General features: G+C 35.2%; 1 protein-coding gene across 1 annotated transcript; it reads right to left on the bottom strand.

The window, feature by feature from the left end:
* Positions 1 to 5,253: 5,253 nt before the first annotated feature.
* On the bottom strand, positions 5,254 to 8,085 carry LOC136818310 (uncharacterized). The gene is made up of 3 exons (XM_067074692.1): positions 7,771 to 8,085; positions 7,062 to 7,247; positions 5,254 to 6,577 (listed from the first exon to the last, which is right to left on the bottom strand). Exons 1-3 carry the CDS (start codon positions 7,985 to 7,987, stop codon positions 5,319 to 5,321), a joined length of 1,662 nt encoding a protein of 553 aa, XP_066930793.1. The 5' UTR covers positions 7,988 to 8,085; the 3' UTR covers positions 5,254 to 5,318.
* Positions 8,086 to 13,882: the final 5,797 nt, after the last annotated feature.

Consider the following 13,882-nt stretch of genomic DNA (forward strand, 5'->3'; position numbering starts at 1 on the left):
GAGGGTTCTTGTCTCGCAGAAAAGCTTAGGATGTAAGAAAAAGCTAGGAAATCGAACTTTTTTCGCAAAAAGAGAAAAAGTACGTTTCCACCTGGTTAGACCGCCTGTCAACGCCCGTTGTAAAATGATGGGCGTGTCCGCTATCCTACCTAGATTCACGTATGACATTACAATAGAATTTCAGCGTTTGACCAATCAGAAGCTTCGCGGGTTTTTGAAAACAATAGCAGCATTGAAGCAGCAATAATTTTCATTTTTACCTGCTCTCTCCACTGTAGAGAACATCCAAATCGAGCCCTGATGTGGCTTTCAAATGAACCACTGAGCATGGGCATAGCACGTGGCTGAAAATTACTCTAGCTAGAGAATACTAAAAGTGACTTTTGACTTTACCAGCCATTTACTAGACAAAGTGACACTTTTTGACAAAAATATTGACAGGGCAATTAAGTGTGATGCCTGTACACCAAATATTTCAATTCTACCGAATGAGGCCTTTAGTATGAATAGATAGATATTGTCAGTAGGAAAAAGCTGGGAAGGCCAGTTTTAGAGATATCAATCTCATCAATTACAGTGGAACCTCTAATTAGCGGACACCATCGGGGAAAGGGGTTAGTGTCCGCTTAGTGTCCGCTAATTAGAAGTGTCCGCCTTTTAGAAACTTTTGATTTTGGAGCTCTAATTTTGAAATTAGGCCATCCCAGGGTGTCGAAAATACAAAATTGGGGTCTAAAGTACTTATCTGCAGACACTTAGGCCATAGAAGAGCTCGAGTGACTGGCAAGAGGTTAAATCGAGGTTGTGGGTACGGACTTGAAGTACCAGTGATTTATGATTTCTTTGGCCCACCTAAATTCGTTGAATGAGTCGAGGGAAAACTGGAAATTTGTAGAAATAATTTGAATAATAAGACTAATAAGTGCTTGAAATAAATAATATCTAATTTTTTTTTTCAATTTTGGACGTCTGTGACCAGTTTGTTATTCAATGTCCGCTAATTGGAGAGCTAAAATAGAGGATTTTGGCCATTCCGTGCGAAAAAATTTGTCCGCTAATCAGAGGGTCCACTAATTGAGTGTCCGCCTTTTAGAAACTTTTTTATGAGGATTTGACTAGGAAACGACCGGGGAAAATAAAATTGTCCGCTAATCAGAGGTGTCCGCCTTTTAGAGTGTCCGTTAATTAGAGGTTGACGCTCTACTCAAGCTCCAAGAGCGTTGAAATGGCTGCTCTACACGTTTTGCATGTGGCTTTATAATCACTGTAAGTGAGACAGGGATGAGCTTTACTCTTCAATTCGATAAATAAATTATCATATAAGAGAAAGACTCTACGTGGAGAAAGAGGAAAAACTCGATAACCCAAATTTATCTGGTCGCCGGTCGTGGTCGCTGGTCGTGGTCGCCATTCTTGGCCACGGCGTGACGTCACAACATTGCGTAATGCTCCGCTGTAAGAGTCTACCATTTTGAACTGGGTGAAAACAATCTTGAAATCTCGTGGCTTTTCAGTTGGAAAGCAAGCCAAGAAGAGCCAAGATGGGAGAAAATGCAACTGAAAAGGTTACCACGAACCCCATTTCATCAGAAAATTATATGGAGAAGCTTCAAAAAGAACCAAGGATTAGATATAAACAAAAACTAGAACTTATTGGTAAGTTAAAAAGCTGAAAACTTGAATAATAGCAACTCTGTTTTATGTTGTTTGTTTATATTTATATTGTCACATAGTGAGCAACATATATGCTTTTATGACTTTAAGTTTTGTTGTAAAATGGGAGCTTGTCATTACTTATACTTATACTTTACTTTAGGTCTGGAACGCTGTCCCTTTGAATTGCAAATGGAGGAACAAAAATGGACTTCTGATCCAACTCAATGGCCAGAGCATACATATCCGCACCTTTATCATTATTTGATCAAATCTCCAAGTATGTAATTTTTCTAGCAATGAATTATTTTACGTTCTATTGTGTTTGTATCCTGTCAATCCCTGGACACCGGCCTGCACTTGAGTAGCTAGACTTGCCCGAACTGCAATCCACGCACCACACAGCAGCTGTCTGTTCCTGGACATACCCTGTCACTGTCCATGGCATCCTAACAGTTATATGATGCTTTGTTTTTTTACACAGGAATTTACTCTCAAGAGGCTATGGAGAAGTATAAATCACTAGAAGCATTTAAATTCTACATTGCCGGCTGGGTACAGGAAATAAAGCACATGAAAGTCAATGATGTCATTCTTGTGATTGCTGATGTACGTCCTTCCTACAAAACAACCAACAAACCTCATTCTGCTTGGGTTGTGTTGAAAAATTCTGGAAGCGTTGTATATGGTCACTGTAAATGTATGGCAGGGTAAGTGTTAGATAAACCTACCTAAAACTGACATGTATTTTTCATATTTTTTGTAGCGAGGTAAATCTATTTTGAAGACCAGAAAGAAAATTTGTTTACCCTTCATTCAACTATGCACATTTAACTTTTTTGTGCATGGTTGATTGTTGGTACTTGTTGATGAACTTTGAAAATTTTAGAACTACAGTACACCATTAAAATTATTTTATGTCCTGTCATTACAGTAATTATTATTGTACATTTTAGATTGGATGAAACATGCTCACACGTTGGAGCAATCCTCTTCAAAATGGAAGCAGCAGTTCGAATCGGCTTTACAAGGGTTACCCCAACTGACTTACCGCAGCTGTGGAATCAGAATTTTACTAAAAATATTGACGGTGCTTTAGTTGCAAACATCATGATTTACTCTGACAAAGCAAAAGCAAAGCTCAAAGCATCAGAACAACCAACACCCCCACTCAAAGCTGTGAAACTTGACTATTTTGAAGATTTCTTAAAGAATGTCAAAGAGCACTCACCAGAAACTGTGGCATTGAGTCTTTTTGGGGAACACCAAGAGAGATTTGTGGTACAAAATCCACCACAAGAAACTCGCCCAAAGTTACCGCAGTCGCTTAGATACTTGTACAATTCAAACAACGTGAATTTAGCTCTTGATGATTATAACCTTTTAGTTGAAAAAACAATGGCAGACCTAAAGGCAGTGCCATTAGAATCTTATGTGTATGTTGAGGAAGCTACACGTAACCAATCATTAAGCTTTGCATGGTACCAGCAAAGAGCTGGTAGAATAACTGGATCGACTTTTCAGAAAATTTGTAAATCAACGTCTGATAATTTCAACAAAAACGTCATAAAAGGAATTTGTTCAGATAAGATCAAACGTATCAATGCAAGGCCTCTGGTTTGGGGACGAGATAACGAATCCGAAGCATTAGCCTTATATTGTGAATCTCAAGGCAATCCAAACTATATTGTTGGTGATTGCCAACCAATCATGAGCTGTTTGGACTGTTATACCCATAGTGACTTCGATATGAAATCATTTGGTTTGTCAATCTATTTTCCTTTACCATGGTTTGCGGCTTCCCCTGACTCGGTTGTTTATTGTTCCTGTTGTTCATATGGGGTAGTGGAGGTCAAATGCCCGTACACAATAGGTAACAATGAAAATCTTTCATTGAAGCAAGAAATTCTCAATGACAATTTTTATGTGAAATTTTGTGAAGCTACTGGAAGCTATTACTTAGAACAAGATCATCAATATTACTACCAGATGCAACTCGAAATGTTGGCAACTGATACAAATTATTGTGATTTCTTTGTTTGGACCCCTAAAGAGTATCTTACTATACGCATTGATAAAAACTTAGAATTCCTCGGAGAAAAAGTTTATCATTGTGACATGTTTTGGCAGCGCATCATTCTACACGAACTTTTGACTCGACAACTAGAGTTAGAAGTTATCCCAGATGATACACCTGAGGATGGTGAGAAATGTAGTATTTGTTCAAATGACGAAGATTACATGATGAAGTGCAAAACCTGTTTCAAATTTTTCCACCCCAAATGTGTTGGGAGAAAAACACTTGCAAAACCAGGAACTTGGAGTTGTAAACCGTGTAGAAAAAGCAAGAATTGATTTTCTATTCTGCTCAAATTCGAGGGACTTTTTTGTATTTGTATTTTTTATTGATTCATCGACCATTTGATCGGAAGAGAAACTTTTTTTGGAACACCCTTTATGTCTAGTTTATATTTTTTATTGATTGATCGACTATCTAAGGCTCCATTTGTAATCAAATGTTATTTCTTGAATCTACTGAGAGATAAAACTTGAAGAAAGACTGATTTCATGTTGTTCAATTACTATTTTGTCCTATTCCTGTCCCTTTGTCGGCTATTGAGGCATAAGTTGAACAAGATAGGAAAACTTGCCCTAAGGGAAGAAATTTTGGTGGGAATTTAATTTGGCGGATCACGGTAAAAAATTATTCTTGGCAGGAATTTAATTTACCGGATGACAGACTTTTAAATCTAAAATCAGGGTGAACACATTTGATATCGTGTTCTTTTAAGGATTAAATTGTGAAAAATCGGACATAAAATTAAAAAAATTAAATTTGGCCAGATTTTAATGAATGCTAATGGCAGATGGCCAAATAAATTAAATTTGGCAGGAACTTTTAAAATTTGACAAATTTCAGACAAATCCGTCAATTTATTTCCTTTAAGGTATGCTTTTCAATCCAATTCCACACACTACCCTGCAAATAAATCAAGATGAATTGAGAATCATTAAGTATCTTTAGAGCTACCAGGATAATTGACCGATCAACTTTGAAAATTTTTAGTAAAAACTACCGAAAATGTACCCTGAAACTACTTGAAACCCTAACAAACAAGTTTTGATTGATTTGGTCAACTGTTCAAAAATCCTTACCTCCCTCACATCAATTTTGAAAAGCTGATTCAACTTTTTAATTTAACCTGGCACCGAGTGAAACCTTTCTCATGCATATTTATTGGGAAATTCTCAAATAGACAGCCATTTTGGAACATTTTCTATTAAACAACAACAAATTGCTACACTACAAAATGCCACTCAAAAGTATTTTGATGTAAAGTCATCGAAAAAGAGTCAAAACAATTTACAGTATTTTATTTTTGCTACTTCGGGGTAACTTTGCAGTGTTGGGCAGAAAAAGAATAGAATCTAAAATTATATTTTCAATGATATTCTATTGAAATTCACCAATGAAACTACTTTGATTTGGAATTTGTACTAAAATAAACATTTTACACATCTGCACATGATACACATTTTCTCTGAATAAAAAAATAAAAAAAATAGTTAATGTAAAAAAACGTTGAAGTAAATCCAAGATCCAATCAACAGTTCATAGGTGTGTATCAATTTGTACATTAGCACACTGCATGATTAGCAATCAGCTACAAAGTGTCAGATATCAATCTAGTATTTGGTAGTGGTTTATCCTTATCAAATACTATACTTGCATTCAAATTCGTCAGGGCTGAGCATACAACAACCAATTTGTCACAGTTGGCGATTATTGAAGAACTGTTTTCATCTTTAATACTTTTTATTAGTCGTAAGGGAATTATTCCTTTCAAAATAGTGTATCTATTACGTAATAGCCCGATTACCCTTTCAATGTGAATCCTCACCGATGCTATCTTGTGTGAAACTTCTACTTCTTTGGCTGAAAGTTGAGTTTTTCCCTTCGTGAAGGCAGGAATCAGCAATTCTGTAGAGCTTCCGGCAGCAAATTCCTCAACCAAGGTAAAGCCACGATCTGCCAATATTTGGTCACCAGGCATGTGAAACTTAGAAGTATGGAAGCCAGACTCCTTCACAACTTGTACATCAGAAGCTCTACCACCATAGCACTGAGATACATAATTTATCGCACCAAGGGGTGTACACGAAATAAAAACTTTGATGGTTGTATGTTTCTTGTACTGTGAGTAAAATTGGGCTCTTGCTAAAAGGGAGCTAGGGGCTTCAACAAATACCTCAAAGCAATCAATTATAGATGTCAACCTTGGAAATTTACACTTGAAATGTGCCGGTATAGTTCGAAAAATGTTGTCTCTATCTTGCATTTTAATGAGGCGTTTCAAATTAATGTACATAATATCAATCCAACTCCAGAAATAGTCTATGGTCGTTGTTAGTGAAACACCAAAGATCAGAGCCAGTAGTTCAAAAACAAGATTATGCTTCAATTTAATGATGGTAAGCAAAATCTGGTCCTCCATTGAATGTTTTGGTGGTTTCTGGGAAGGGCTACGAGCCTTCTTCAAATAATCAATTACAGATTTTAAAACCTTTGGTTTCAATCCTGTTAACAGTAAGCATTTTGCCTCATCATCATTAATAGCCTGATATCTCAGTCCAGAAGATGCCATTGAATGTTTCAATTCTTCATTCTCTTTTTTCAATTGATCCCTTTCCAAACGCAAATTGTTCATCTCCTCATAAATTCGTTTTAGCTCTTCAGAATGTAAATCATTTTTATGGCTGGAATGATCACATTTAGCTTCATTTTCATCAGGCATTTTGATGTCATCACTTATTCCTTCATTTTCCTCGTTTATATTTGGAACGGCTTGACTTTGATCTGGCATTCGGATTGGAGATGTCGGTTGGAAATCAGGGCTTTGAAGTCGTAGCCTTCGTGACATTTCTAGATCCAAAAATTAAAGAGTTAAAAGCATAAAAATGGCTCAGTCAGGAACACTATATGTTCTTCTTGTCATTACTGAAACAAAAAGCTTTCTCTGATAGATATTATTATATTATTATTATGTGTCTAGTGAATTTTGAAAGAAAACCTGATTTTTAATTCCCTGCTAATCAGCCAGTACCGTGAGAAAGGGTAACTTGCATCAGTGGAGGCTAACATGCATAGCCCTCAAATGAATGACCTGGCTGGTCATTAAAATACACATACGCAGCTCTGCTCGCAGCTCTTCTCTACCATTTTTGTTTTGATTTATTTTCGTATTTTAATGACCAGCCGGGTCTTTCATTTGAGGGCTGTGCATGTTAGCCTCCACTGATGCAAGTTACCCCTTTTCACGGTAGTAACCCAACACCTACCAAAATACAAAATAACAGTGGATTTTTGTAAACAAATTAAATTAAAAAATATCAAAGTAAAAATATACCTTTGTTTTTAGTTTTTGACTGGCGTAAAACTTTCCTTTGATGTCTCTCTAGCTTTTGACGATGTGGACTTGCAACTGTTCTGTACTTCTTAGCCTTTGGCGATTTGGACGCGGTTGAAGACAATGGCTTTTTTGGAAAAATAGATGGTACGTAATCAGGGTCGGATGTCACAAGTGATCGTTCACCTATATTATATAATAAAATGAAGAATTCAGTTAATAATAATAAAGATGAAAGGATAATTATTTTCACCTTTACTACCGTAAGTTGGTCTAATATCGACATCCCTCGTCTAAAATTCCGACACCCTTCTTTAGAGAAAGGAATAATATGAAAGCTTGAATCACTGATATAAAAAGGATTATTCCTCTCTGACCACTAAGCAAAGAAAAATCAGCTGATAAAAAGGGTGTCGGAATTAGAGGAGGGATGTCGACAAGACCAAGTTACGGTACCTTGTCTCAACACACACTTCTCTCTTAAAAAAATCAAAAATATTTATGATTTATCACTGAATAATACTTAAGCTACAGCTATAGTAGCTACATAAAAATATCTACACCATGGAGAGCAGGTATACAATCACAACAAGTCACAACAATTTGACATGTTATACAGGGAAATGACATACATAAACACTCCCACACATCCTAATTTTCTACCCCAAATGATTTCGTTTGGACTCTTTTGGACCAGAGCATCACTTACCTTTAATAAAATGATCAGAACAAACATAAGTCCAGACAGAATTAGGTGCCCATAATTTTCCAGGAATCACTCTACCATCAGGTGTTGTTGCAACACGATTGATTGCTCTTAACCATCTTCCTCTCTTCGAAGGATCAGTTGGTATCTGATAGTAACTCTTATCAGGATTTTTCAAATTATTGTTATGACAATAAGTGACACAACAGTTTTTTGGCATCTTGAGATAGTCAGTTCCACACAATTTCAGGCCAAAACTGCTTGAACAGGCTTGAACGATATACAATGTTTTCACCCGATTCAAAATGGTAGACTTTTACAGCGAGAGCAATTTTCGAAGTCACGTGACTATCCGTGACGAAGAATTTCTGGTCGATGTTTAGAAACTCCCGTTGTTTTTTTATGTTTTTTCAATTATGTTCTTTGCCTCAAGTGTGATATTATATAACAAATAAATTGATCTTTAAAAGGTGTGAATTTGATGAATGGAATCAAAGAAACACTTTTTGTTTTCGGTAATAGATATGTTTTTATAAGAAGCAAAAAAGTCGATACATAATTCTTTGTGGTTAAACTGACAAATTTTGATACATTTCTCTTGGAGGAATTAAGCTATATAATGGGGCTATAATTAACACTAATACCTCCCAATCAATTATGACGTCTAAAAAAACATTTTCCACCTAAATTTCTCAAAAAGAACGGGTTATTAAAAGTGAACAAGTTATGCTTCGTAGATTATCACAAAAATATAAATATTTCGAAAGGCTGAAAAGTTTTCCTATCCTAAGATTCCTTTGCTACTTTTCTACCAGAAAATAGCCAGAACTCTGGGAAGTTGCACCAAAAAGACCAAACACTACTTGGTCACGCTTTTTTACTCATTAGGTAAGGAATGATCATAATTTGGGCCAAAAACACAAACACTATAGTGTCAGAGGTTAAGTTTTCAAAGAATATTTTAACCTCTGAAGACCAATAATAGAAATTTTATCGCGCATATGTCAATTTAATCACTGTAGAAAAAATCAAAGATGAAGAGCAAATATTACCATATTAATGTCTAGCAGACTGTATCAGTATGCAGTTTACTATTTACGAATTCCCCAGAAACCTCCAAGTGTAATTGAAGTGAGTTTCTTTCGATAGAAATCTTTTACATGATCCCCAATTGTATAACAGTAATCACTAAACTATTAATTATGGAAATGTCACTTTAATTGAATCGAAATAATAGACAAACTTTATGTTATGATTCTCTATCACTGACTCTTTTTAAAAAGCATTGGTGATATTTTTTAGTTGTGTTTTCAACGACGGGAATAAAAATATCAACTTTGAGCTTCATCCAAGATCTTGGATGGTCGTCATGGTTACTTTTGTCTTCGTTGATTGCGCGCTGAATAGAATCTCTATTCGTCGGCACATCGTCGATATATGATTTCGATCTGTGCTTTTCACGGTACACAAAAACTATTTGGTCACGATTTTTTACTCATTAGAGGGATATCCATTATTTGGGCTGAAAAGACCAAACGCTACTTGGTTACGCTTTTTTACTCACTAGGAATGTCCATAATTTGGACCAAAAACACAAAACACTACTTGGTCACGCTTTTTTATTCCTTACGAATACACGTTTTTTTTTTATAAGGAACACGTTTATAAGGAACTTGAGGCTGAAAATGGTTTGAGAAATAAGGAATTGTTAAGGAACTGCTCAGGCTGAGAATAAAAAATCAAGTTAAGAAACGGCAAGAGTTCAATTTGAACTTGCACACATTTACAACAACCTAAATAAAAAGACGGAAAATATATTGCTGAAACACCCTCAATATGTCAAAAAAACAAAAAATGCTGATAAAGAAGCTACACACTTAGCAAATCCAAACTTAACAGCTAAGTAACTAAGGAACTCGATAAGGAACTTTGAAGCTGAAGCTCTCTAGCAAAATAAGGAACTCCAGGCTCGGAGCCAAGTTAAGGTTCCTTATAAAAAAAAAACGTGTATCCATAATTTGGACCAAAAACAAAAAACAATACTCGTTCACGCCTTATTATTCATTAAAAATGTTCACAACTCGGACCAAAGACACTAAACAGTACTTGGTCACGCTTTTTTAATTATTAAAAATGCCAATAGTTTCGGGCCAAAGCACCAATCAAGAAATGGTCACGCCATTAACTTAGTAAACACTTTCATATTTTTCACTCAAAACGCCATTAAATATTGCTTAATCACATCTTTTATTGAAATTCTCTTCACTTCTATCATTTGTCCTAGAATTTGATCTGATATCAAAAGAATCTTACGACAACTATAAGTTCAGGTGAAGAAGAGTTACTGCCTTGCTCTGTTAGTGTATTTACGCCCGAAACGCCCGACGAGATATAAAGCAATACACGTTTTATATTGAGGTTTTCTAAAAACATTAACATTTTTTTGAAGTTTTAGGATGTTCTTTCTTTGAAGTTTTAAGCCTGAAAAAATTATTAGAATTTTTACGGCGATCGGTAACCAGTTTGACTGAATTAGAGATATCCCAACCGTGACAAATAAAGGAAAGAGCAATCTCTGAAAGTGTCCCAGAACTTGTGTCTTTTTTGATTATCAAAAAACTTCTTTCTTCTACACACTTAAAATCCTTATACAGTATGTTCTTTATAAAGTTTTTCTTATAAAAAACGGGTTCAGACATCGAGATCTCAGGTAAAAGTTGACTTTGAAATGTCGTAAAAAATGAATTCGAGATTTCGCGAAAAGTTGACTTTGGAATATGGAGAAAAATGACGTTGAGACTTCGCGAAAATATGACTTTGAGACTTCGCGAAAAAATTACTTTGAAATGTCGAGAAATATTGATGTTGAAACATCCTCCCTGAAAATAATAAAACGACATATGGCATGTCATAATTACTTTTGCTAGACGGAATGAGGAAGCAATCATCCATTCTTTATCTAAGTTTGTTTGTTGACACCTTTAAACATAGGACAATATCAACCATCGACTATTTCTTGTTTCATTTATTGACACCTCTAAATAAAAGAAAAAATTGGCCGTCAATCTATTTTATTTCAACAGCTATAAAGGTGTTACTGAACAATATAACTCAAACGAAAAAGCAAGTAGAAACCACATCTAAATATGGTAAAAGAGAAAATAACAATAGAAGAAGAATTAGTGATATGTGGCGAATTAGTGCTAGGCATACCAGGGTTTGAAAGAAGAGTAGTTGGAATTGGGACAGGGTGAATTACGTTACTAGTACTAATAGGCCATGGCCAGTGCCACCAAAACGTTTCACTTTTTTTCAAAATGTCCGTGACCAAGCTTTTAGAATTGATTTTGGTCAATTTGAGGGTGCTGATTCGGAATTTGAATGTTACCAAGCTTGAAAACCCGCAGTTTTTGTGTGATTTGCGATTTTTTGCGTTTTTAGGCAAAATTGTAAGCCCTGAAAATTCATGATTTTGTGGGGGTCTTCAAAATCAAAAAGGACCTATACCACGTGATAGAGCTCTTCCAACTGAGCAAAAAAATGTATTATATCAAAGTCTCAACTTTTCTAGATCAAAAGTTATGGGCGTTTTTGTGGTAAAAAATTGCTATAATTTTGCATAAATTATGCAGATTGTGGGGAAATTCCCTGTTTTTTCCACAAATTTCCCAATTTTTGACCATAAAATCGTCTATAACTTTTGATCTAGAAAAGTTGATATTTTGATATAATACATTTTTTTGCTCAGTTTGAAGAGCTCTATCACGTGGTATAAGTCTTTTTTGATTTTGAAGACCCCCCAAAAATCACACATTTTCAGGGCTTACAATTTTGCCTAAAAACGCAGAAAATCGCAAATTACGCAAAAACTGCGGGTTTTCAAGCTTGGTAACATTCAAATTTGGAATCAGCACCCTCAAATTGAGTAAGAAACATATCAAAAAGTTGGTCCCAGACATTTTGAATTTTTTCTTTATTTTTGAAACAATAACAATCCACTGGCCACGGCCTATAATGGTGAATGTTGCAGGTGCTACAAGCAAGAGGTAAATTGAGAAAAATAAGAGAAATAAGAAAATGACCAATGCATATAAAAGGGATTAAATTTTGCAGTCTTTGCAATGGAAAAACGTTACAATACTTTTCATTTTAAAATCTTGAGATAAAAAAGGTGCGAGATAAGATTATTGTGATAATAATATGAGAATCAGGGACGTTGACGTTGAGAATGTTAACTTTTATTGAAGAAATGCTATTCATAAAATAACACTCTCCAGCGTATTTCCAAATAACACTATATTTTGCAACATATTCTTTTTTAACTGACAAAGCTCTGTAGTTTGAATCAGCTTTTTTTGCTTCATTTAAGAGAAGGCCAAATTACTTTGACCGGGATGTTCGCTGTTTAATGACATTAGATTGCTTCTTTCTTGTTCTAAAACAGACCAATATTGTATTTGTCTTCAAACACTGAAAATACTGAACATAACTTGAGTGTGGTTGATAGCTTCATAAAAGCTCAAGTAAATCTTTATCGTATAGACTCGGCTGGGGGATACATTTCAAAACACTGGTCTCAATATTTCTGGACAGTTTCATAAGAAGGAGAGAACAATCCGGGATTCATCAAGTTATCGATTCTCCTTCATACATTTAAACAAGTCAAGGAGACATCAAAGAAAGGGCACAATGAATATGTTCATGATTTCCATCAGTCATTTTGTGTTGACATTTATTGGAGGATCAGGAAACCTTATCGCTATATGGTGCCTTTACAAAGAAACTATGTCATTTTCATCCATGGAAGATCATAACATCTTCATTTTATCTCTTGCTATTTCTGATCTTTTAGTTAGTTTGGTATATCAGCCATTATCAGGCATTCAGTTTGTTATCGGGAGACCTATACAAGCATCGGTCATTCGTTATATATCAGGAGTTCTACTGTCCATGTCTTTATTGAACCTCAGTTTGCTTTCACTGGAACGTGTCATGAAGATTACTTTACCGAACAAACATGATTCTTGGATGGAAAAAGGGAAAATTATAAAGTTGATTTTGATGTGCTGGGTATTCGAAGGAATCATTAATTCCACATCGTTCTTCTATCCAACACTTTTCGGGATCACACAAATGTTGCATATTGTAGGAACTCTTCTTGTTCTAATCATAAGTTATACTTTGGTCTACCGCCAAAAGAGAAGATCGACAAAGATTTTGGTATCATTCAGTACTTCTAAATGTCAGAGCAGTAATCCTTCCAATTCCGAAGTCTCTAACTTAACCATCAAACAAATGAAGAATCAAGAACGGAGCTTAATCAAAAGCGTTTTAATCTTGTTATTGACTCATTTCGTGTTTTTTGGTATAATCTTAATTATGGTGGGCAGCGCCATATCAACTGCTGATGATCCTAGAGACTTTGCATTCTTCCTTGGAACTTTAATTGCTACGGTGAATCCAAGTTGTGTTAACCCTATCTTTTATGTTTTCAGGACGAAAAAAATCAGAAAGAGACTTCCTAATATATTTTGCTGTCGAAGGAAAAGAGTAGTTCCTGAGTAACGTTCAATGGAACGTTAGGTGTCGTTGCATGATTTTTTCCTGTCGTGCTGTTTACGTTAGGTGAATTTTCACATGAAAAAATGGCTTAGAGGGAAAACGCTTCTTGGATTGGCTTGAAACTTTTGTTTTTTTTGACTAATTAGGCTTTTAACAGACATAAAAATGCCACAAACGTTATTTCATTCACAGTTTGATGTTTTACACAGGATTTTCTAGTTTGCCAAAAACATTTCGCGAAAGTTTGTACGCCTTACAATAAATTAAGATGTGATTTTATTGAAGTGGATGTGACCAAAAATTTTTACTCGTTATATTGTTTCTCAACCATGATAACCTTTTCCCAATTAAGCGCCAACACCTTGTTGTAGTTCAGGCTCAGTATTTTTTTTTAAATAGTGTTCCCCTTGGTATGTCAAGGCGAATATACTGACAATAGAAAAATTGTGAGGCAGCAAAATCATCAAATTTATACAATTTACAACAAATAACTTACCAGCGCTTAAAAAAATCTTAAATGATATGTCTTTTTTTCCATTTTTGGGGAAATAAG

This window comes from Clytia hemisphaerica, unplaced genomic scaffold (assembly GCF_902728285.1).
Source record: "Clytia hemisphaerica strain Z4C2 unplaced genomic scaffold, Clytia hemisphaerica genome assembly, whole genome shotgun sequence".
Taxonomy (NCBI): domain Eukaryota; kingdom Metazoa; phylum Cnidaria; class Hydrozoa; order Leptothecata; family Clytiidae; genus Clytia; species Clytia hemisphaerica.

What these genes read in the sequence shown, in the direction of transcription:
- LOC136818310 (XM_067074692.1), bottom strand. Translation starts at nt 7,987, where the DNA reads ATGCCAAAAAACTGTTGTGTCACTTATTGTCATAACAATAATTTGAAA. An exon ending in TTCTGATCATTTTATTAAAG is followed by an intron (nt 7,248 to 7,770) that starts GTAAGTGATGCT and finishes TATATAATATAG; the next exon opens with GTGAACGATCACTTGTGACA. An exon ending in GTCAAAAACTAAAAACAAAG is followed by an intron (nt 6,578 to 7,061) that starts GTATATTTTTAC and finishes TTTTGGATCTAG; the next exon opens with AAATGTCACGAAGGCTACGA.